The 22,950-nt window shown below is 47.0% G+C and overlaps 3 protein-coding genes across 9 annotated transcripts in view; 1 reads left to right on the top strand and 2 right to left on the bottom strand.

The window, feature by feature from the left end:
* The window catches only part of Pnpla7 (patatin like domain 7, lysophospholipase), a 71,306-nt gene extending 61,278 nt beyond the window's left edge, over positions 1–10,028 (bottom strand). For 2 of the 4 annotated variants that reach the window (XM_075985350.1, XM_075985351.1), the window contains exons 1-8: positions 9,682–9,827; positions 7,022–7,096; positions 6,839–6,926; positions 6,347–6,426; positions 4,907–4,998; positions 4,619–4,759; positions 2,900–3,059; positions 109–189 (exon numbers count right to left, since the gene is read on the bottom strand). In XM_075985350.1, the coding sequence (XP_075841465.1) occupies positions 109–189; positions 2,900–3,059; positions 4,619–4,759; positions 4,907–4,998; positions 6,347–6,426; positions 6,839–6,926; positions 7,022–7,096; positions 9,682–9,711 (747 nt within the window). In that variant the 5' untranslated portion in view covers positions 9,712–9,827. Of the gene's footprint in view, positions 1–108; positions 190–2,899; positions 3,060–4,618; positions 4,760–4,906; positions 4,999–6,346; positions 6,427–6,838; positions 6,927–7,021; positions 7,097–7,218; positions 7,258–9,681 lie in introns of those variants that run through there. The other 2 variants (XM_075985348.1, XM_075985349.1) reach the window with 2 other exon arrangements.
* Positions 9,991–11,802, top strand: Mrpl41 (mitochondrial ribosomal protein L41). 4 transcript variants are annotated; one of them, XM_075985358.1, is made up of 2 exons: positions 9,991–10,082; positions 11,249–11,802. In XM_075985358.1, the coding sequence occupies exon 2, from the start codon at positions 11,272–11,274 to the stop codon at positions 11,677–11,679; it is 408 nt and encodes a 135-aa protein (XP_075841473.1). In that variant the 5' UTR covers positions 9,991–10,082; positions 11,249–11,271; the 3' UTR covers positions 11,680–11,802. The 4 variants fall into 4 exon arrangements, with proteins under 4 accessions (XP_075841473.1, XP_075841475.1, XP_075841471.1 ...); XM_075985360.1 differs by lacking the exon at positions 9,991–10,082 and adding an exon at positions 10,105–10,215; XM_075985356.1 differs by lacking the exon at positions 9,991–10,082 and adding an exon at positions 10,924–11,047.
* Positions 11,803–14,282: 2,480 nt separating this feature from the next.
* Dph7 (diphthamide biosynthesis 7) lies at positions 14,283–22,571 on the bottom strand. Its single transcript, XM_075985354.1, has 9 exons — positions 22,325–22,571; positions 21,790–21,923; positions 21,377–21,464; positions 20,430–20,521; positions 19,766–19,938; positions 17,822–17,891; positions 17,669–17,734; positions 17,129–17,301; positions 14,283–14,934 (listed from the first exon to the last, which is right to left on the bottom strand). The coding sequence occupies exons 1-9, from the start codon at positions 22,469–22,471 to the stop codon at positions 14,495–14,497; spliced, it is 1,383 nt and encodes a 460-aa protein (XP_075841469.1). The 5' UTR covers positions 22,472–22,571; the 3' UTR covers positions 14,283–14,494.
* Positions 22,572–22,950: the final 379 nt, after the last annotated feature.

Raw genomic sequence — 22,950 nt, 5'->3', positions numbered from 1 at the left:
AAGCAACTCACTGTCTAGCAAGACAGGAAGAACAGGCCTTGAGGGCAGGCCAGAGATGCTTGGGCTCCTATGGCGGGTGGGGGTGGGAGGGGTGGGTGTGGTACTTACAGTGATCACGTCCAGAATGCTGAGGAGGCTGTGGACACTGTCCCCTGGTAGAACCTCTTTGACCACCACCTCGGTGCCATCCTGCGCTTAGATACAGAACCACAGGTATCAGGACAGGGACTGTTGGTACAGGGCACAGAGGCCAGTCAGCACCCAGGACAGTTGGCACATGAGAGTTCATCTCTGAGTTGCTAGCTCAGAGAAAAGCCAAAAGTATGAGATACCATAAGCAGGGCTGGGAAAACGGCTCAACAGTAAATAGCACTTGCTGCTCTTCTAGCGGATCCAGTTTGGTTACCAGCACCCACATCAGGGGGTTCACAATCAGGGCATCTGATGCCCTCTTCTGACCTCTACCCACACACATGTGTAACACATACACACCCATACACAAATGAAAATAAATCTTTTAAAGAAAAGAAGAAGAGATACCACAAGCTTGAAAAATGTTAAGAAACAATAATAGCTGGGCATGATGGTGCACGCCTTTAATCCCAGTACTTGGGAGGCAGAGGCAGGCAGATCTCTGAGTTTGAGGTCTACAGAGTGCATTCCAGGACTACCAGGGATACACAGAAAAACCCTATCTTGAAAAACAAAATGAAACAAAACAAAAGGTGGGGGCAGGGAAAATACATCTCAATCAGTAAAGTGCTTGCCTTAAAAGCACAGAGATCTGAGTTAGATCCTCAAAATGCATTTTAAAAATATCTAATTGAATCAGAGGTAGTGGTTCATAACTTTAATCCCAGCACTCAGGAAGTAGACCTCTGGGAACTTCAGGCCAGCTGGTCTGTATAGTGAGTTCCAGGCAAGCCAGTGCTACATGTTGGCTTGAACACATTAATGATAGCTTCAGAGCATCCAAAAAGTTTCAGCAGCATTAAGGAGAAGAAATTAAAAATACTTCCTCTTGATGTAATTTAACGCAGAGTGAGATCTGAATTCTCTACTTCTCTCTCCCTGAGTCTTCTATCATCCCTGTCTGTTGTCTGTTGTGGAATATTCCTTTACACTATATGAAGATGTGTCATTGTGACTGGCTTAATGAAAAGCTAAATTGCCAATAGTCAGAAGGTATAGCCGGGACTTCTCGACAGAAAGAGCTCCGGGAGGAAGAAAGGCCGAGTCATCAGCCAGACAGAGAGGACACAAGACATGCAGGAGGAGAGGTAAAAGCCATGAGTCACGTGACTACACACAGATGAATAGAAATGGGTTAATTTAAGTTCTAAGAGCTAGTGGGACAAGCCTAAAATATAGGCAGAGCTTTCATAAATCTCTATAATCTGGATTTTCTTGGGGTTTTTTGCTTGTTTTTTTGTTTGTTTGGGGGTTTTTGTTTGTTTGTTTGTTTTTTGGTGAGTTGGTGGCCCAAAGAAAAATCCATCTACAGTTGTTTGAGTCTGAATCTGTGTCTACATGAATATTGTCTTCTGAATTTGTCTGTCCCTGTCTCTGTCCCTCTCTGTATGTGTCTGTTTGTCCCTAACAAAGGGCTTTTCTCTTTCTTTTACTGAACAGTACAGAAAGCATCACATGGAGGAGGAGGGATACGATACGTCACAGAAATCTTTAGCAGAGTTTAACAAGGGTTGAAGTTCACTGACTCCAACTGGCCCACACAAGTGAATAAATGCTATCAAGTGATATTCACATGTAGTCTTCAACACCATGGCAGATATTCATTTCATAAGGTTGCTTTCAACCTTTATTTGCTGTTTCCGGCATTAACTACCGAAACATATATACATACAAGCATTATTTGTGGATCAGGGGTAGGAAGAGTACGTAATTTAAGATTATAGCTGTGCATTATCTTAGCTTGTAAAAGTTTATACATGGGAATCCAAGGCAAGGAAGGTTAGTTGCCATATTGTCCTCTTAAAGGCAGGCCAAACAAACAGGCTGAGAGCACAAAAGAGAATCAGTATGGTCTTAAGTGACCTTAGGGTATATCATTAACTCTGACTGCAAGATCCAGAAAAAGTTCCAGTCTCTTAAAATGTAACATGTATTTTCATAACATTGTATTGTCACACAGAGTGAGATTCTGTCACCACCCAACTTCCCCAAAAATGTCAAGTATGGCCAGCAGGATGGCTCAGCAGTTAAAAGTACTTCCCTGCAAGACTGAGAACTTGAGTTTGATCCCTGAAATCCCACAGTAAAAGAAGAAAACAAACCTCCAAAAGTTATTCTCTGACCTTTACATGTGCACACCATGGGCATATTCACACATGCATGCACATGCACACACACATCTCTCTCTCTCACACACACACACACACAATAAAAATGTTAAATGTCAGGTCTGGTGGTGTGCATCTGTAATCCCAATGTTGGGAAGAGACAGGCAGGTCTCTGAGGCTCACTAGCAAGTCAGCCTAGCCTACTTGTTGAGTTCAGACTAGTAAGAAACCATGTCTCAAAAAAACAAAGTAACCAGGCATGGTGGTACACGCATTTAATCTAAGCTCTTGGGAGGCAGAGGCAGCCAAATCTCTGTGAGCTTGAGGTCAGCCTGGTATACAGATTGAGTTCTAGGACAGTCAATACTTTTATATAGAGAAACCCTGTCTCAGAAAACAAACAAACGTCACGTCCATACTGACTTCTTGGCTAAAAAAAATAAAAAAGAAAAAAAAGAAAACAAACAAATAAACAAATAAATAAAGCAGCTGTGTTTGAACACTGCATTTTTACCAAAGAACTAAGGTTTAAAAGTCCTATATTAACTTTTTGACGGAGAGTTTTCAAAGCATCCCCTTTCCCACCTGGCCCGACTCACAGCATCTTGGATGCAGACCTCCAGGCGTCCATCCTGAACCACATATATACTGGTGTCAGGCTCCCCAGGCTGGAATACATGCTCCCCCTCCTGCAGCTGCACAAAGACCATGTGCTTGCAAAGCTCCAGGAACAATGGCTTCTCAAAGTGGCCCAGGACCCTGCAACAAACAGAATATACTACAGAACATGCTCTCAAGGAAGGCAGAGTAAGAAATATAGGCCACTGTCCCCACCAGCAGCAGGACCAGGACTGGCCTAGACCTCTATAAGCCCAGTTCAGCTCATCGGGCATCATAGTCAATAAGAGGTTTTTTTTTTTGGGGGGGGGGGTTCGAGACAGGGTTTCTCTGTAGCTTTGGAGCCTGTCCTGGAACTAGCTCTTGTAGACCAGGCTGGCCTCGAACTCACAGAGATCCGCCTGCCTCTGCCTCTCGAGTGCTGGGATTAAAGGTGTGTGCCACCACTGCTAGGCAAGAGGCCATTCTTATTCGAACCACCATACAAAATAAAAGTAGAGAGAACTAACTTCACAAAATTGTCCTCTGAAATTCTACACAGGAGCTATGACACATGTGTGCCTGTCCTCACTTATATCACACACAACATGCACAGATAATAATAATAAATTTCAAAAGTTAAAAATAATGTACCTTAGCCGGGCGATGGTGGCGCACGCCTTTAATCCCAGCACTCGGGAGGCAGGGGCAGGCGGATCTCTGTGAGTTCGAGACCAGCCTGGTCTACAGAGCTAGTTCCAGGACAGGTTCCAAAGCCACAGAGAAACCCTGTCTCGAAAAACCAAAAAAATAAATAAAAATTAAAAATTAAAAAAAAAATAATGTACCTTCTTTAAAAAAAATGAAGCTGCTAGGTGGTGGTGGTGCATACCTTTAATCCCAGCACTCGGGAGGCAGAGGCAGGCAGATCTCTGTGAGTTCAAGGCCAGCCTGGTCTACAGAGCAAGTTCCAGAACAGGCTCCAAAGCTACAGAGAAACCCTGTCTTTTTTAAAAAAAATATTTATTTATTTATTTATTTAATTTATTAAGTATACAATATTCTGTCTGCATATATGCCTGCAGGCCAGAAGAGGGCATCAGATCTCATTACAGATGGTTGTGAGCCACCATGTGGTTGTTGGGAATTGAACTCAGGACCTTCGGAAGAGCAGGCAATGCTCTTAACCGCTGAGCCATCTCGCCAGCCCGAGAAACCCTGTCTTGAAAAACAAAAACAAACAAAAAAATGAAGCAGACATAATAGTACACAGCTGTGATCTCAGCATTCGGGAGACTGAGGCATAGGATTGTAAACTGAAGGCCAGCTTAGGCTACATAGTAAAATGCCGTCAAGAAAGGCAAGAGAGAGAGCGCGACAGAGAGGAGAGATGGGAAAACCCAGCCTGTCATTCTTGATCCATAGACACACTTCTCATACTTGCTCTTGAGTTTGCTGGATTGCTAACTAGCACAGGGAGGAACAGCTAAAAAAAGGTGAGCTGACCGCAAGATTCCACACACCTACAGCACCCTGACCCTGCTGACCACTCCTACCACCATGAAGCACAGAAGCCAGCAGTGTCGAGGTGAAAAGGAGACAGGCTTTGCCAACCATCCCTGACATAGAGAAGCTAAGTCAAAGACAGCCCAGGACGGAAGGAGACACCTCCAGCAACACAGTCTAGCCAGAACCCTCCTGCTGCCCAGTCACTATCTTACCGAACATTTTTCAGCATGTACAAAACTTCTGACGGCAGATGAGAGTTCTTCACATCAAACTCTGTAAGATCAGCCTCTAGCAGGGAGGGTGGGGGCTCTTTTGGCTGCAAAGTAGGGTATTCTTTCTTAAAGCGTAGAAACCTACAAGGTAGAGACACTTAGGAAAGAATCGAGGAGCCCAAACCCAATACTGTGAGCACTCTGAAGCCCCAAGGAGCTCTGCTTTGGTGTGTCCTGACGTGGGAGAAGCCACAGTTGTGGTTAGGACCTTCGAGGAATTCCCAGTACCTCTTGGCCAAAGAAAGCACTTTGGTTCTCTTCCTGACCCGCTGCCGAGGTGGAGCTGTATTCTCAACCAAGGTATGGGGGAGCGTGGTCACCTGCGGAACCAAGAGAAAGACTGAGTGCTGACCTGGGGACTGGCAAGGTCTACGCTCTCAGCCTCAGGGTCTGTCCCCACGACCTGCCTATGAGTTGCTGCCTTCCTGACCTCAGCTAATAGGAGCTGCTCTCACCAACCCCCACCTGCCTGGCTTCTTGAAGAGGCTGTAGCAGTCAAGGAGGAAGGGATATCATTTGCACGAGGGCACAGCACAGTCCCATACCCCACAGTATGGTCCTCACTTCCCTCAAGTGACCACGTCTTCAGAACTCTGTGGCTCCATGCCTCTGGTAAAACTCCTGAGGTGAGTGGGAGAGAGCAGAAGGGACCAGCTGTGGCAGTTCACCAAAGGCAAAGATTCGGACTAGCCTTCTTATTCCTGGCCACTAATTCCTGACCCTCAGTGCAGGAGGACCATACATTTATGATTCAGAACCCCATATGGAAAAGAGGGCTTTTTACCTTAGGACAAAGACGGCCATTAGGAAACTGCACTGCTCCACCCGGGTCCCCAGGAGCTAGGTAGAGTCCTTCCTTGTCTCAGCCTTCCAAATCTGGCAGTGACCACTGACCTTGGAGCAAACACATGCCCCCTGTGCCTATCCGTACTGTACCCAGGGATGTCCCTGGAAAGCAGTTTCCTATCCTATTTCTTGTTAACACAAACCTGAAACTCAGAAAGTACCCTTCTCCTTGGCACTTGCCAAAGCAGTTCAGGTGTTTCAAGCCAGACAGATAGAAACCCATCAGCACCATAACTCCAAGTGAGGGATTTCCAGGTAAAAATGTATTGCTTCCTCTGGGGAAGTAGATAACTAAGACTTAAAACATCTCCTAAACTTGTACCCAGTGGCAGGAGTCATGGGACCAGAGGAGAGGAGGCAGCTCAGGAGCCTCAGGGCCTGGGAAGCAGCAGGTCCGCATTCCAGAAGAGACACTTGCCCCCCAGTGGCAGCGCACACTTCTTTAATCCCAGCACCCCAGGGCAGAGGCAGGCAGATCTCTAAGTCTGAGGCCAGCCTGCTACATAGTGAGTTCCAAGACAGTCAGTGCTACACAGAGAAACCCTGTCTTGAAAAACAAAAAAATGGGGGGCCTGGAGAAATGGCTCAGTGGTTGAGATTACTGGCTGATCTTTCAGAAGACCCAGGTTCAACTTCCACATGGCAGCTTATAACTACCTATAACTCCAGTTTCAGGGGATCCAACACCTTAACACAGACATACACACAAGCAAAGCACAAATGCACATTAAATAAATATAATAAATAAATTATTTAAAGAGAGAGAGAAAGAGACTCTCACCACCTCAACCTTGTGCAACCCAGGGCTTCCATACAAGTTACCTTTCTCATAATCTTTCGGCCATAAAACATTACTTTGTCTCTCTTCCGGAACCTGTACTGAGGAGTGGGCTCTGCTTGTCCTGTGAGAGGAGGGAAGGGGCATGGTGAGAAGGCAGGGATCTGAATACAGTCTTGAATGGGTAGGCAGTGAACACAATTGAACCAGCACAAGACAGGCCTTGAAGGCGCTGACAAGAAACCATGCTCCCGATTGCCCTATCCCTGGCTGCTGCTCAGACAGCAGGTGTCAGCAGTGACATTGGGGACTCATCTTAGCAGAGTCAGGACTTCTGTCCTTACTGGATCCTAGCTTTGGAAAGAGCAGAAAAGGGTAGGGACAGACTGGGAACCTCAACCTGATCCTTAGGAGGTGACCATATTTTAACAAGGCTTTGAGGGAAGCTCCCAGGAGCTCCAAGTACCTCGTAAGACACAAATGCAGAACCCCACCCCGTCCCACTGCTCAGCCAGAGTCCAAACAAAGATACTTACGCAATCTGCTCACCCTTCTGTACACAAAAAAGATGGCAACGCTAACAAAGGCCAGTGTTATGAGGGCTCCGATTCCAATCCCGACCAGCTACACAGGATGGGAGATAGATAATAGGGTCAGTAGGGCCAAACACAGCCACAGGCCAATCACAGCCCAGTCCCTGGGAAGCCCATAGTTGTTACCATGGTGAACTGTGAAGACTCCTCCATGAAATGCAGCCCCCAGGAGCTCAGGGTACTCCCCAAACAATAGCCAGCCTGAGGAGAGAACAGACAGGGTACCCAGTTGCTCAGCCTGGGCTTAGTCAGAGAACAAGAGTAAGCTCAGAAGCTAAGGGAGAAGTCAATAGCCCTGAAGATTTTTGAGAAATGGAGCCTACCAGACAACTCGGTGGAGAAGGCATTTACTGCCAAGTCTGATGACCTGAGTTTAATCCAGGAGACCCATATGGTGTCAGGATAGAACAGATTTCCATAAATTGTCCTCTGACCTCCACATTAATGCCATTACATTTGCACAGCTACACATACACACACAGAGAGAAATATTATTTATATATATATATATTAATTTTAGAGAAATGATCTTGTCAGGGGTGCCAAGACCCTCTGAGCACAACTGCAAAAACAGAAAAGCAGCAACATGTCTCCTTTGGCACTGGGATGAGTAGGCAGAGTAGCTATGCTATTGCAACTGCCATGCATGATAATGCAACAACTTCCAGCTCTCCAATCCTCAAGAAGAAGGCCTGGGGAGGTCAAAGTCATCTCTTGGAACCCTCTGGATACCAGTAGGACCAGGGTTGCAAATTCCAAGATCCACGAGAGCCCATTCAGAATAAATGCTCAGACACTCCTAAGAGTGTGTGAAGTTACTGACACCCACGTTCATTTTGGTCCCAGCTACCTGAAAGGCTGAGTAAGAGGATCGTGCACACCCAGGTTCAAGCCCTGCCTAGACAACCAGTGAGACCAAGTTTTAAAAACAAAAAAAAAAAAGGATGGAGAACAAAAAGAAACCCCAAGGGAAGATCCATTGGGATTTAGAGATATCTAAAATCAGTTCACATGCCAAAGAAGAAATGAAAGGAAGGTTCTGCCTCTACCCCCCTGCTGTCTACAGGAAGCCACTGCAGGACTTCACTTGTCCAAGGAAGGGAAGGAGGCAGGAGAGCAAGGGCTCAGGATATAAGGGTGAACGAGTGGCCAACAGGGGAAGCTGGTTCATGGTGGGGAGGGTTACATGATTTAGTCCACCACGTTGGAAGCCAATCTATTGGAAAAGGGCCGCTTATTGGTTCCTGGCCGCCCAGCTAGCTTAGACCCGAAATAATCACAAAGAAACTGTATTGATTAAATCACTGCTTAGCCCATTAGCTCTAGCTTCTTATTGGCTAGCTCTTGCATTAACTTAACCCATTTCTATTAATCTGTATATCGCCGCCACGTGGCTGTGGCTTACCGGGTAAAGTTCCCAGCGTCTGTCTCTGGTAGCTCCATGGCTTCTCTCTGACTCCACCCTTCTTTCTCCCACCATACAGCCTAGCTTTCCCTGTCTAGTTCTGTTCTTCCCTGCCATAGGCTCAAAGCAGTTCTTTATTCATTAACCAATAAAAGCACCACATAGACAGAAGGACCTCCTACACCACTCCCAAATGCTAAAGACAGAAGAAATCTGACCTGCAGCTGTCCCTCGGTCTTCCAGTCCTCACCTACCCCGTCTTCTCAAGCAGCAGTCAGGAACTGAATAGGGCCAGCACCCACCTACTCATCCTTTGCAGCTTCTACCTAACTGCCAAGGACCAAAGCCTAGCTTTAAAAACAAACAACAAACAAGTCTCAGACTCAGCAGTCCCTGCCAAAAAACCCAAGGAGAGCTGAAGGCCACTCAGGAAGGAACCCCAAAGGCATAGGTCTGCCTCAGAACAGAGTAAGTGGGTCGCCTAGAAAACAGCCTTGTGATCTTAGTTCAGGAGACAAATAGCTGAGTATTGGTTAAGGGAGGGAAGAACATGTCCCAATAAGTATGTTCTTAGGTAACTGCATCATTGAGTGACTGTCACAGGGTGCATTTACACAATGTTATCCCACCAAGCAATACAATCTGTGGGATCAATATTGCATGTGCTCTATTGTGCAATGTACAGCCAGTACGCTTTTAGTTTCAAAACTAAGGCACTCAACTTCCCTTCTCCTCTACTCCAGCTCAGCTCTCAAGACTGGGGTGTACAAAAGCACCCCAACCGCACCTTCTACTTTCCTCTGAGCTTGCCTTATCCAAGGAAAAACACCTGCCTGCATACACAGTCTACCACAGTGCACCACCTCAGCCAGTCTAGCTTTTACGGTTATTCTAATGGGTCCACTCTTCTGGTTTAAAAATGAAGGTGTGGGTATAGTGGCACACACCTTTAGTCCCAGCACTTGGGAGGCGGAGGCAGGACAATCTCTGTGAGTTCAAGGCCAGCCTGGTCTATACAGAGAGTACTAGAGATGTGTAGATCAACCCTGTCTCAAAACAAAACAACCACCAAAATACTACTTCTAATAAAGGCCTTTGGGACATGTTGACTTGAGAAAAAGACCTCAGATACCAAAGTTCTATAAGAAAGCAGGAAGTAACAACTGCTACTTTAAGGGAAGAAAATAAGGCTTCAGTAATGACTTAACAGCCAGGTTCCATTGTCCAGCCTGTCAGTAACAAGTGTCAAAGCTCTGATAGTGAAACACATTAAGTCACCATTCCCACATTTTCTTGGTCTTCTAGGAGCTTCTGTAGAAACCTGAGGCAAAGGATTCTTCTGTCCTCTGGAAATGTTCTCACCCACGCTTGGTCTACCTACCTTAAGGCAGACATCTTCGTCTTTCTGCATGACTGAAAGCAAGGCAATGTGGAGGGCGAAAAGAAGACAGGCTGAGACCAAGCTGCTCTCCCTGAACCTTTGCAGCAGGACAGCTGTGGTTCCAGCCTTGCCAGCTCCTTTCCAAGTCAAACGCTCTTATTGGAAGGGACTCGAGAACTCTGTGCTCCAAAACAAGTTGTTTTCCAGAAGCGTCGGCTCTCTGTGTGCTTCCGTCTCCTGTAAACAGCCCTCACGTGGTCTAAGGGGAACCCATAACTGTGGCTCGGAGTGGGAATGAGAGTGGCGGGGGGTGGGGGGAGGTAGAGAATTGAGCGACAGTCAGGGATCAAGCAACCACCCAGAAAGGGACAGCGGCTGGAGTGGGGGAGGAGAGCAGAAGTGTAAGTTGGCTGACAGTCAGGGAGGGGAGGTGGGAGAGCTTGAGACTGGCGGTACAGATAAGAGAGTGGTTCAGGAACGCGGCGAACAACAAGCTCAGTGGAGGGAGACTAGGAGGGGGTGACCGACTGGAGGGTGAGCCTCACCCGGGAGCCTTGATATCGCCAAGAGGAGAGACGAGGGATGGGGCGTGGAGGCTTTACAGCTCAAGAAAGATCTGGGCCAACAGGGGTCACAGCCCAAAAGGGATCTCGATTAGGAGGGGTGAGGGACGGGAAGGTGGTTATAGCCTAGGAGTGATCATGGGAGCCTTGACAGCGAGGGAGGGAAAAGGAGGGCATGATATCCAGGAGAAGCGTGAAGGGCGAGGAGGGGGCCAGTCACAGCGGGTAGGGTAGCGTGTGGACGTGCAGCGCAGGCACGGTGGGTGTGTTGGGATCAAGGATGATTAACTAGAGGGCCACTAGGACCCAAGTAGACTTGGCCACGCGCCAGACCGCCGTTCACTGGCCTAGTCCCCAACAGCGCGTCAATCCCAGAAGCCACAGCTCGGTAGTGACTCGAAGGGTCCACAAGCCCCGACCCCCAGACCTAGGGCAGCACCGATGACGCCCGCGCCAGTCCGGCAGCCGACCTTCGGCGCCGCGGTTGTGAACGTCCGGTCGCGAGGCTGACGAGGGCCAAGAGCGATCTCTGCACAGGCCAGCCCTAGATCGCCACCTCGCGGCGCAGGGTGAACATGCAAGGCCGCGCGCGCTCCACATCCGGTTCTGCGCGGCTGAGGCTGGGTATTGGGCACGCTGGCGACCAATCCGCGAGGCTCTTGCTGCGGAGTGGCTGGCCCCGCCGACGGCCGGAAACGCAAGGGTGGACCTTGCAGTGGTAGTCGGGGGGATTGGTGTCTGAGCGGTCTCAAGTCGGAAGCGACAAGGGACCTGCGGGCCGAGCTCGAGATCCATCTGCCCAGGTCGGTTTGTGCGTTTCCATTTGGCGCCTCCCCTGCGGAGTTCTTCAGGGTCCGGGATCTCTCAGGATTAGAGGTAGTCTCCACTTTTGGGGTCTTGGGTCATCTGCACCCGCAGGGCCCACAGCACTCTCTGCTCGTGAGTTCTAGGATGCCGAGTCCCTCTGGCTCTGATTGGCCCCCTCAACTGCCTTGTTCTTTCAGAGCTGTCTTCTGCAGAGCCCAGCATGGGTTTCCTGACCGCGGTGACTCAAGGCCTGGTGCGGGGAGCGGACAGGATGAGCAAGTGGACAAGCAAGCGGGGACCACGCACCTTCAACAAGGGCCGAGGTGCTAAGAGAACGGGCATCTATGCCTCAAATGGGAAGTTTGTGCAGATAAAGGAAATGGTTCCAGAATTTGTCGTCCCGGACTTGACCGGCTTCAAGCTCAAGCCCTATGTTAATTACCGAGCTCCTGCCGGCGTAGATACACCCCTGACCGCCAAAGCGCTTTTCCTGGAAACAGCGGCACCTGTTATTGAAAAAGACTTTAAAGAAGGGACTTTTGATGCTAACAACTTGGAGAAATATGGCTTTGAGCCCACACAGGAAGGCAAGCTGTTCCAGTTGTATCCTAAGAATTTCCCACGCTAGAAAACTGACAGAGACCAAAAGTTTGCCTATGAAGTGGAGACAATCCAAGCCTTCAATTCGAGTGTCTCAAAAAGGAGGGGCAGCTTCTTTGTGCACTTCTATTAAAGGCCTTTGGTAACTCGTACAATGTGTGTTTTGAATCAAGTCACTGAAGTGGACCGCAAGGCAGAATCCATGCAGTAGCTACAGAGTCCATAACAAATTCCAACAGAGTCAGGTCTGGGTACCCCTCTGGCTCCAAGTCAGAGAGCAGTAAGTATACCCAAGGAAAACCTAAAGATAGAAGTGAGGAGAGCAATCAATGCCAAACTGCTTTTTCATGACCAGTGGACCTGATTCGTCACAGTTTATCAGATGTTATATGTCCCTTTAAGACTTAGCTGACCCTTACATTTAATACCTTTTATTGAAATAAATGGGCCTGTAACTGAGAATTTTGGTTTTTCGAGACAGGGTTTCCCTGTGTTTCTCTCTCTGGCTGTCCTGGAACTGTAGGCCAGGCTGTCCTCAAACTCACAGAGATTCGCCTGCCTCTGCCTCCCAAGTGCTGGGATTAAAGACTTGTGCACCACCACTACCCAGAGAATTGATCACTTTAATGATAATCAAAAAAATAAAAAAGTTATTTCATCAGAAAATAACACAAGGACCAAGAGGTAGCTATGCCCATATAGTGCTTGCCATGCAATAATCATTAAGACCCAGCTTCAGCCCATGCTTATAATCTCAGCACCAGAAGAGCAGCAGGATCTCTGGGGCTTGCTGCCCAGTCAAGTCTAATCAGTTAACCTCAGATCCCAGTAAGAGACCTTGGCTCAAAAGAAGACAAGGTCATCTTGAATGGCACCCGAGATTGGCCTGTCTGCCACACTCAGGCATATGTGTACACACACAAGCAAAAACAAGGCATAGTGTTGCGCACTTGCAGTCCAACACTTAAAGACTAGAAAGGGATTACAAATTTCAGATCAGCCAGGGCTACAAAGGAAGACTTCTTTCTGAGACAAGAGTCTTTCTGCACATCTTTGGCTGTCCTGGAACTCGCTATGTAGACCACCAAGCTGGCCTCAACCTCAGAGATCCACCTTCATGTGTTTCCTGAGTGCAGGGATTAAAGACATGCACCACCACTCCTGGCTAAGGCCCTATATTAATAGACAAGGGCATAGTATCTCATACCTATGAACTCAGCATTTGGGAAGCTTAGGTATATAGGCTCCAAGAGTTGGAAGTCAACCAGCCTGGACTACAGAGGCATGGGGAAGGAAAAGGCTAGGAGTACAGTTCACTGATGGATAATAGTAAGTCCTCGAGCATGTGCAGTTCCTGTATTTGATGCCCAACATTTAAAAGAAAAAACCAAAACACCATTTTCTCTTCAAAACACTTGTATATCCTATTGAGGGTTAGACACATTCCAATGCCCTTTCCTTCCAGATAGGACATTAAAAATGGGAATGTTGATCAGTGCACACCTGACATGTTCCTATAAAACCCATCTATCTAGACATGAAAACTGATCAAGCTATTAATGCTATAAGTATCTCATACCGACCATGCCAAATACTCCAAGTTTGTGTTCCCTGAAGCAGCTTACAATATTTACACACCTCCTTTTATTCTATTATCCACTTTTAAAACTAGTTCAGAGATGGAAATAGTGTTTGGATAGCATTCCAGTTAAAAAAAAAAAAACAAAAACCTTTGTTTAGGAAATGGCTTCTAATGTGATAAAATGAGACTTTAAATGAGGGACTATGGGGCTAACAAGAGGCTCAGTGACTTACTACCAAGACTGATACCTAAGTTGGATCCCTGGGTCCCATGCTAGGAGATTCAACAGTGGTATTTGTGTACTCACACAAAAATTAATAATAAAAACAAACAACTTAGGGGCTACAGGCTAGAGATGGTTCAGGGGCTGAGTACTGCCTGCTCTTCCAGTGCACACAAAGTGGCTCCCAGCTGTCAGTCAGGTGATCCAACATCCTCTTCTAACCTCTGGGAGCACAGACACATAAATGGAGCACAGAAAAGCACTCATATACATAACAGTTTTTTGTTTTTCTAGATAGGGTTTTTCTGTGTAGTCCTGGCTGGACTCAAACTGAAATCTGCCTGCCTCTGCCTCCCAAAGGGTGGGATTAAAAAGGGTGTGTGGGCACCACCACATGGCTTTTAAATCAATCTCTCTCTCTCTCTCTCTCTCTCTCTCTCTCTCTCTCTCTCTCTAGATCTGCCTACCTCTGCCTCCTGGGTGCTGGGATTAAAAGGCATGCACCACCACTGCTCAGCTGTTTTTCTGGTTTCTTGAGACAGGGTTTCTCTGTGTAACAGGCTGTCCTGGAACTCACAAAGATCCACCTGCCTCTGTCTCCCGAGTGCTAGGATTAAAGGCGTGCGCCACCACTACCATGCAGATGGAATTTTTTTTTTTAAGTGAAAGGTTTAGGATCTTATTGGGTAAGAGCATATATTCTTGCAGAGGACCCAAATTTGGCTCCCACATAGTGGCTCACAATCACCTGTAACGTTAGCTCCAGGGGGATCCCTCTTTTGGCTTCTTCCAGAATCCACACACAGACATAAGCACACATATGATTACAATTTTTTTAAAAAATTAAAAAAATTGAAGTTATTTAATTAATATAAACAAGGACTTAAATACAAACGAAGGGCTGAATGTCAAAATATACCAAGATACTTAAGTTTTAGAGCTGAAAAAACCATTCACTGCCAAAACATAATCACAAAGGACATTCTCAAAGGCCAGCACTCCCAAGTCACATCCAGTATAAATGCAAAGAGTGCAGCCTCAAGCTTGCTCTGTCTTCCACTTCCAGAGGTGGAGAACATGGTTGTAAAAGGAACAGGTGGCCAGGAGGCTGTTGTCACAATTCCCTCCACCAGAGGAGAGGCTGAGATCACACATCTTGGAAGAGGAGTCTAGCTGGCTGCTGCTTATCATGTCCTCTGCTACTGGAAGGAGAGAAGCCTCCAATTCAGCTCTACTGGGCGTGTTAACAGGGCCATCTATGTGGTGGTCCACTACTTGTTCATGGAAAGGCACTGGTGGCTCCTCGGCAACCTTCAGACTGGAGTGGTCTGCAGCTCTGGTTCCCATCTCATTCTGATCAAAGGAGCAGGTGGGCCTAGGCTTCGTGGAATGGCAAAGAAGCCAGGACCAGTCAGCCCCATACACTAATGAGTTAGGCATTTCCTGGGATATTGAAACAGTCACGTCCTGCTTCTCCTCTGCAGCAAAGAGACGAGAGGAAAACCAGCATTACTCAAAGCTAACCAGCCTCCACTTATGTCTCCCTCAGCTTCCACCAAGAGCAGCCATTCTATCAGCACACACATTCACTGTCTGCAGAAGAATGAAAATGTGCACAGGTGGGCAAAAAAGAAACCAGATATGCATTTTGCAATGTGTACTGTGCCTCTGACATCAGCCAGGTCTAAAAGACCCACAAACAAGGGCTTCCAAACTGGAGGGTTTGGCAAAGGCTTTCTAGAAGGCGGTGTAACTCATTCACAAAGGACACAGAAGTAAGACGGAAGAGGACAGAAAAGAAATGGGGAGCACAGAGCCAGAGAGATGGCTCAATGGTTAAGAGAACCTGCTGCTCTTGGAGAAGGCCTGAGTTCGGTTCACAGCAGTCACACGGCAGGTGATAACTGCCGGTAACTCCAGTCCCGGAGATTTCTAAGCCCTCTTCTGGCCTCCTCAGGCACCAGGCATGCACACAGTACCCATACATATACGCAGGCACTCACACATATACATAAAATATTTTTAAAAGAGAAAAAAATGGAGAACACACGTGGAGTACAGAGGCTAAGAAGACCACAGCAAGGCTGAGGAACGAATGGCAACAGCCTATGGCTGTAGCCCAGTGGCTAGGAACTTGCAGCCCCAAGTAGGTCTGCAGAAGTTTCTTTCTAGTAACTTCCCCAGACAGCCTGGCAAATGAAGAAAGTGTCAGAAATAAGCCAGTGCACATTACAATGGTATTGAGCCACAACAGTATGGAAGAGACATTACAGACAGAGAGAAAGGAAGTTTTTAAAAGAACATTAAGTGTAGAGGGCCGAAATTGAACTGCATAGAAACTCTGAGGTAGCATTCTCACTCACAGGCTTGGCAAACCAAGTCAGGAGGAGGCAAACCTCTCCCATCAGTAGAGTGCCTTGCCAATAGTCAGTCCTTGAGAACACAGATGTGCACTGTAGTTCAAAGGCTCTGATTAGGTTGTGGTTTGCCTTCTGATGAGGTGTTTTTATATATTATATTACAACAGGAGGTTTTCCCATAACACTGAGCTTTTTGTTTAGATTAGTTAGGGCACGAAGCTCTTGAAATTAGTTGCAGCCAAGTGACTAGTCAATGAAACTATTTTCCTGTATTATGGGAACCTAGTTTGAATCATGATTTGAGTATTATAAAAGAGCACTGGCTTTGCAATAAAGTATGCAGTTGTATCTCCTACTCTGCATCCCCTGTGTCCTGATTTCTGCGGCACTACCCAGGGTCATCCATAACCAAGGAGGTTGGGGAAGGGTCCCCAACAATTAAGGACAGAGCCGGTCCACAGTTCAGAAGCAAGGAGACAACTGGTAAAAGTGATCCTCAAGAACCAGCAGGGACACCAGATACGGGTGTTCCTGTCGTCCCAGTACTCAAGACACTGAGATAGGAGGATTGCCATTGAGTTCAAGACCAGCTTCAAATACATATCAAATTTGAAGCCAGCTTGTGTTGTTGCATGAGACCCTGTCTGAAAACACACACAAATTAAAAATCTTTTTTAAAAAGTGAGATATAAAACTAAAAAGATACAAGGAAGTAGTGATTAAGGACTGGCAATTTAATGATGGGGGTCTGAGGTGTTCTTTAGAGTGCTTCTTTTCAGAGGGAGAGTAGATAAAGAAGAGAAACTATGATGGGAGAAGGAGGAGAGAAGGCGGCAGGGCTTGGAAAGAGAAAGGGTGATGAGAAATGGTTCTGATAATGTTAGTTCATGGTGTGGTTCACCAAGCAAATCCAAGAATGTCCTACAGCACACCTAGAAGAGAGGCTCTTCACCTACAGCCACAGGTAGAGTTAGGCTTAACTAATACCAGGTTCTGTGAGAAAGGGGACAAGAGGAAGGCAATACGTGTGAGACACGGGGAGACCAGAGTCCAAGCTGTTCAAGAGAAAGCAGGGCAGGAATGGCCATGTGACAAGGGGTAATGCTTCTGGACAGGGCCCCAGTGCAGTTCTGACTGCAAAATGCAGGAAGACTTAAACAGCAGATCTGGCCATGAGGAAATCAGGGTGAAAGTGGGTTCTTGAAATTGAAGTCCAGTGCTGCACAGGGCGGGGCTGTGACATGTTCTGGGTGTGGTCTGTGGAGAAAACACTGATTCCCTATCCTGAGGCCAGCTCTATGTTCCCACTTACCAATGGCCTTCTGGCAGTTGAGAATCTTGAAACCATTGTACATGCAAGCCGCCAGGAGTAGGTGGTGGTAGACTGGGTGCCACTTGAGCCTCCACACGCCTCCTTGCACTGGCACATCTGCCAACGGCTGCTTGATGTTCCGAGTGTCCCAAAGCAGAACGTGCTCATCATAACTAGAACCATGTACCAGACATTGACATACAGGAAAGCCCACGCTCATATTGTCCCTAAGACCTTGTGGTGTCAGCAAACACCTCCCAAGTCCTGCCCCACTAATTTTTTTTGAGACAGGGTCTCACTATAAAGCTTTGGCTGACCTGGAACTCATAGAGACCCACCTGCCTCTGCCTCCTTGGTGCTGGGGTTAAAGTCCTGCACAAACTGCCTGTCTCATTTATCTTTAAGGACATAGGTAAGCCCCACTTTCTGGACCCAGATACCTGAACTGTGGGTTGGTTGAGACCTTTGGACTCAATCTTGAATCCTTGTGGAGAGGAGCTGTGGAATGCACAAAGCAGCAGACCCACCCCAGGGACTCACCTTCCAGTAGCCAGTATATGTTCCTGATGGGGGTTGCTCTGGATGCTGCACACGCCCATGGAGTGTCTGTAGGCAAAGCGGAACAAGCAAGGTAGAGGATGAAATGTCCTAAGACAGGAGCATGGAAGGGCCATGCCCAAGCTGACCAGCTACCTTTTGCTAGTGAAGACAGGTGTGCCAAGAATCCTGGTGTCCCAGCCTCTCAAAAGACAGTCATCTCCTCCTGCGGAAAGACAGAGAAGTCCATCAACAATGATAATGGCAATGAGTCTGCAAGAAAGATCTTTTGGTTAGAGCACCAAAAACAACCATTAGGCACTCTATCTTCCAATTGAGGGAACCAGGGTAGAAGATCAAAGCACTCTTTACCACTCTAGAGGGCAGAAAAGGATTCCCTAGAACTGGAGTTACAGACAGTTGTGAGCTGCCACATAGATGCTGAGAACTGAACCTGAGTCCTCTGCAAAAACAGCCAGTGCACTTAAGCACTGTGTCATCTACATGGACCCCAGTAAAGCCACTCCTACCCTCTTCTGCTTAACAGGCCCCAGGCTCTGCCCTCCTGTTCTGTAATTTATACTTAACCAGAGATCCTCTTAAACTTCAGTCTGTAAATCAGAAAATGTCACTTCTCTGCAGTTACTCTACTTCACTCCAGTCCCTCTGAGTGTGCAAAGCCCCGAGGCCTGCCAGTGGTGGCAAGCCCTTCTATCTTCACGCGCTGTGGCTGTGCTGGCTGCTCTTCCCTTACACTGGGCACACCTGCTGGGGGGCCACTCCTCGCCGCATACAGTTCCCGGGCACACTGGTCTTCCTTCTTTGTCCAGAACGTTACCACACCTCTGACCTCCATGCCGTTCCCTGCTCTCACATGTCTTCCACTTTCCCCGTCAACGTAAGCTTGGAGAGAACAGGCTGCTTGCTAAGATACCCTAATACATAAACTGCTGATATTTCTGTTTGTGTGTCTGTTTGGTTTTGGTTTTGGTTTTTTAGCTTGGAGGAGAGTTGTGTGTTTGGTTTTTGTTTAAATTATTTTTGGTTGGAGGAAATAAAGGTTATTGTGTTTGGCTTTGTTTTGAGACAGTATGGCTGGACGTGTAGCTCCGTCTATCATCAGAATAACAGCAATCCTCCCTTCTCAGCCTCCCAAGTACTGGGATTACAGAGTGAGCCTCCATGGCAAACTCAGTAAGTTCCTGAGAGTGAATAAAGAGGTAGAACTAATCCTAGAATTAAAGAACTTAAAAAAATAGGTGGGGGAAAAATCTTCAAAAATGAACTCTTCATGGTTCTTAGAAAATTCGTTCAAGTGTATAATAGCAAATGACACAGATTGGAATCTACCCCTGAAAAATAAAAATCAGCATTATGTATATAATAATAATCATGGTAAGTGCTGGGGTCCATGAGAGATTAGACATGAACTGAGCTGGTGAAGATAGTGTTGGTGCAGGCTCCTCACTAGAAACAGAACCAAAAGCATGGTGTATACCTTTAATCCCAACACTCCGGAAGCAGAGGCAGGCGGACTTCTGTGAATTCCAGGCCATACTACATGAGTTCCAGGACAGCCAAAGCTACATAGAGACACTCTGTCTCAAAAACACAAAAACAAAACAAACAACCAAACAAAAAAGACCAAAAAAGAAAGTTGGGACTATACATACTTGGCCCTGGGAATCTCAAGTATTTTAAATTTTATTCTGTCTTTTCTAAGCCAGCTCTTCCCGGCTCACATGACTTAGCTCCTCCACCGGGGAGAGAAATCACCCAATTTTGTTAATTTCTCATTCTCATATAAATAGCACCAAAGTGATAAACCATTCAAAAACAGGAAACCTACCTATTTTCTTCATTCTTTCTTTCCTTTTGGAAGGGAAGCTATATCTAGAAAAGGACAAACCTAAAATCTGTGAGAGAGTCTACAGAAGTGGGATGTGGGGCAGCCACAGGTGCTGACCAGAGGATGTACCTTCCACAGACAGTCCTAAGGCCTCACATATTCTGAACCACAGCTTTGGCCTAGCCCCATCTTCTCCTCTCCCTGTCTTGAACAAGTCTTCATGGAGATGACTATACCGAGGTCCAACTCACCTGAATACACGAGTTCTGTGCGCCAGTAATTGAAAGCAGCAATCCAGGCCTCAAAGTGATGGGCCGGCCATGAAGCCACGAGCTGCAGTTCAGCCGCTCCCTCATTAACCATCAGGAGATGCAGCTGCCCCTTAGAATCACTGCTAATGATCTTCAAGGGCTGGTCTCTGGCCCTAGAACCCAGTAGCCAAAGGAGAGCCTATTAAACTCTACTCACCATCCTTTTCTGGTTTTCATTTGTTTGTTTTAGAGACAGGTTCCAAGAAGCCTAGGTGGGTCTTACACTTGAAATCCACCTGTCTCAGTCTCCTGAAATCTAGCATTACAAGAAAGAACCATCACAAACATTCTCTTCGAGTTCCCATATATGCCGTAGGAGACATTTCTCAGGCAGCATACAACCATACCTCCAAGAGAGCCTCTTGGTATCTGGTAAAGGATGAAACTATCACAGTTTGTCACTAAAACCCCGGCTGGCTTCTCTTGATGATGGCATCATCACTACTTATTCAAAATGCTGTGATTTTCTGTTTTTAAGGATAGGACTGATAGTACACCCAGGTTTTAGGAACCAAACTAGCAGAAGGTAGCTTTAATTCTTCCTGAAATAGAAACAGGCATTGTTCCTCGGGAGACTCAGACCCCCACCAAACCTGACTCTTACCTTCCAGGTTTCCCTGTTGACCAATCTAGGGACAAGGACAGACTTCTCTCCTCCAGGGTAAGTCTGGATATTGGTTGTAGGGTGTAACTGTTCTACTGGAAAGAAAAGGGACACCCTTGTCTAGGCAAACCTCCATTCCCTGGATGAGCAACATGCACCAGGTACTGTTGTTTTTGAGACGGGGTTCCCTATGTTGCTCATATTCATCTTGAACTTTCAAGTTCAAGCAGTCCTTTCATGGCAACTCTGCAGATACTGGTAGTAGAGGCAGGCTCTGCCTTACCTGGGTTTTTGGTGTTATTTATGCTTTAATAGTGCTAGAGGGGTGGAACTCAAGGCCTCAATGCATGCTAGGCAAGCAGTCTGCCACTAGGCTCCACCCTCAGACCAGAATTAACATTTCCTCTAAGAGTGAGCTCTTGTCACTTATCAAGCACAGGATAGCACCTGAAGCCATGGAAACTCCAGCTACAGGGGCCCTGACACCTTCTTCTGGCCTCTGTGGGCATGACACCCACACTCAGAAACCCCAGTCACACAATTAAAAATAAAAACAGAATCTTTTTAAAGAGAAAGACCCCCTTTCTTTTTTAAAGAGGGAGAGGGAAAGGGAGAAAAGGAGAGAGGGAGAAGGGGAGGGGGGAGACCCTTTTCACATGAGAGATTTACTGGTATTCTTAGCCTTGGTATAAACCCCAGACATGCTTGCAGTGCAGTTCCTACAGAAACCCAGACCTGTGGACAACCTTCTTTTGGGATACTTGAGGTGATCTTATCTCACCAGAACCCCGTATAACTTAAAATAGACTCTATAATTTCTTAAAACATTTATAACAAAGTCTACCACGGAAGAGACCAGCCTAGGAAAATGGCTCCATCAGTACAGAGCCCTCATCAACACTCTCCACTAAGGTCCCTTTCCCATTAAAGCATGACCCATCACTGACCTCATATTCTGTCAGGCGGAGCAGCTCTACAGATCCACTGGCATTTGCCAAGCCTAAAAGTATGTGGCCAGACACTGGGATATGGCACCTGATGGGAGAACGCAGGAATACAATCACGGCTTGGAGGAACATCATGAACTCCAGTGATGTGTTATATTTCCTTCCCCAAATCAGGTTAGAGCCAACTGTTCTGTCTCCAAAGGCTTTCCAGGTTATAAACCTGGACCTCATATTGTATCCCAGATTAATCCTGAGTCTGGGTTTGGGAAACTGACCAGGGAAATGTCAAGCAGGGCTTTCTACCTCCTAAGGGCAGCAAATGATGGAACCCAGAGTTCAGTTCCCTGTTTCCGTGAAGGTCCCTTAAGGCATCATCCAGGCTTTCAGACCAGGTGGGGTTACCTGTATCCTACCATTTCATGTCCAGGATGGCAGAAGAATCCCTTCTATGGACCTCAACCAGAGGTTTAGTCGTGTTGTCCTCATTGAAACTGTACAGGTAAAGACGACCTAAACGAACTTGAGGCTCGTTGACATCCAGGGCAGGCTACAGAATATACATATTTCCTGATTACCTTAACAGATACCGAGATCACAAAGGATGGAAAACAAAACTAGAACAAAAAGAAGGGCCAGGGCAGAGACTAGCTTCTGACTGAAGTGGAAACTCTCAGTTTCTGAGAAAAGAATCTCTTTTCCTCCAAGTGTTCAATGAACAGGGGAGCTCTCCCGGAGCCAGTACAGCCAGGACCGCCCGAGGCGGACCTGCCTGCAGTTACATGGCTACAATCCCACTTGGTTTCGCAAGTTCAGAGAAACCTTCCGGAGATAGGCATGGTCCTGAAAGGTCCCACTTTACTTTCCCATTAGTTCTCACAGATTTAGGCCTTTTATGCAGGCCAGTAGTCCCTCTCCTTCTGCCCCGGCCTGACCCTCCCAGGCGTGCACCTGGTCCTCGGGCGTTCGCAGCTGGTAGGTTCCGCAGGCCATCAGGTGCTGGCAACCCTCTACTGGGCACCACTCCACCGAGTCCGCAGTAAGTTCCGTGTCCACTGCCTGCAGAGTCTGCAGCATGCCTGACCAGCTGCCCGCCATTGAGTCAAAACCAAAAGATGCATGCGCGACACAGGGTCTCCACTTTCCTAAGTCACGTCCGACCCGGGGAAGAAATTTCCGGTCTGGAAGAGACAGCGGAAATGCTGCGCCCCCTACCTACCGGAGGACCGCGGGAAACAGAGTCCTGCTAGGGGCGGGAGCAAAAAGCAATGGCTTAGGGAAAGAGGAATAAAAACCTGATCTCAAGTAGATACAGAAGCCCTCAAGAAAATTCCTGTATTGTAAATAACAGTTGGCTTGGGGAAACGAGTTTTTTTACACCTTGTGATTCCAACTACGTCCCAAAAATATATGTATGTTGAAGTTAAGCCCCAGTAACTCATAACCTTTGGAAACGTGGTCCTTTATAGTGACAAAATGATGCTCCCAGTGACCTATGATCCAATAGTCTTCATGTAGAGAAATTTAGAAACATGCACAGAGGACTTAATGTGTGCCCTCTGAAGTCTGAAACAATG

Source organism: Microtus pennsylvanicus, chromosome 9 (assembly GCF_037038515.1).
Source record: "Microtus pennsylvanicus isolate mMicPen1 chromosome 9, mMicPen1.hap1, whole genome shotgun sequence".
In the NCBI taxonomy this organism is placed as follows: Eukaryota; Metazoa; Chordata; class Mammalia; order Rodentia; family Cricetidae; genus Microtus; species Microtus pennsylvanicus.
This window is presented reverse-complemented; position numbering and strand designations above follow the sequence as displayed.

Coding starts and splice junctions, on each gene's coding strand:
- Dph7 (XM_075985354.1), bottom strand. CDS start 22,471: ATGGCGGGCAGCTGGTCAGGCATGCTGCAGACTCTGCAGGCAGTGGAC. Junction 17,892..19,765: donor CACAGAACTCGTGTATTCAG/GTGAGTTGGACC, acceptor GTCTTTCCGCAG/GAGGAGATGACTGTCTTTTG. Junction 14,935..17,128: donor CAACTGCCAGAAGGCCATTG/GTAAGTGGGAAC, acceptor TCTTTGCTGCAG/AGGAGAAGCAGGACGTGACT.
- Mrpl41 (XM_075985358.1), top strand. CDS start 11,272: ATGGGTTTCCTGACCGCGGTGACTCAAGGCCTGGTGCGGGGAGCGGAC.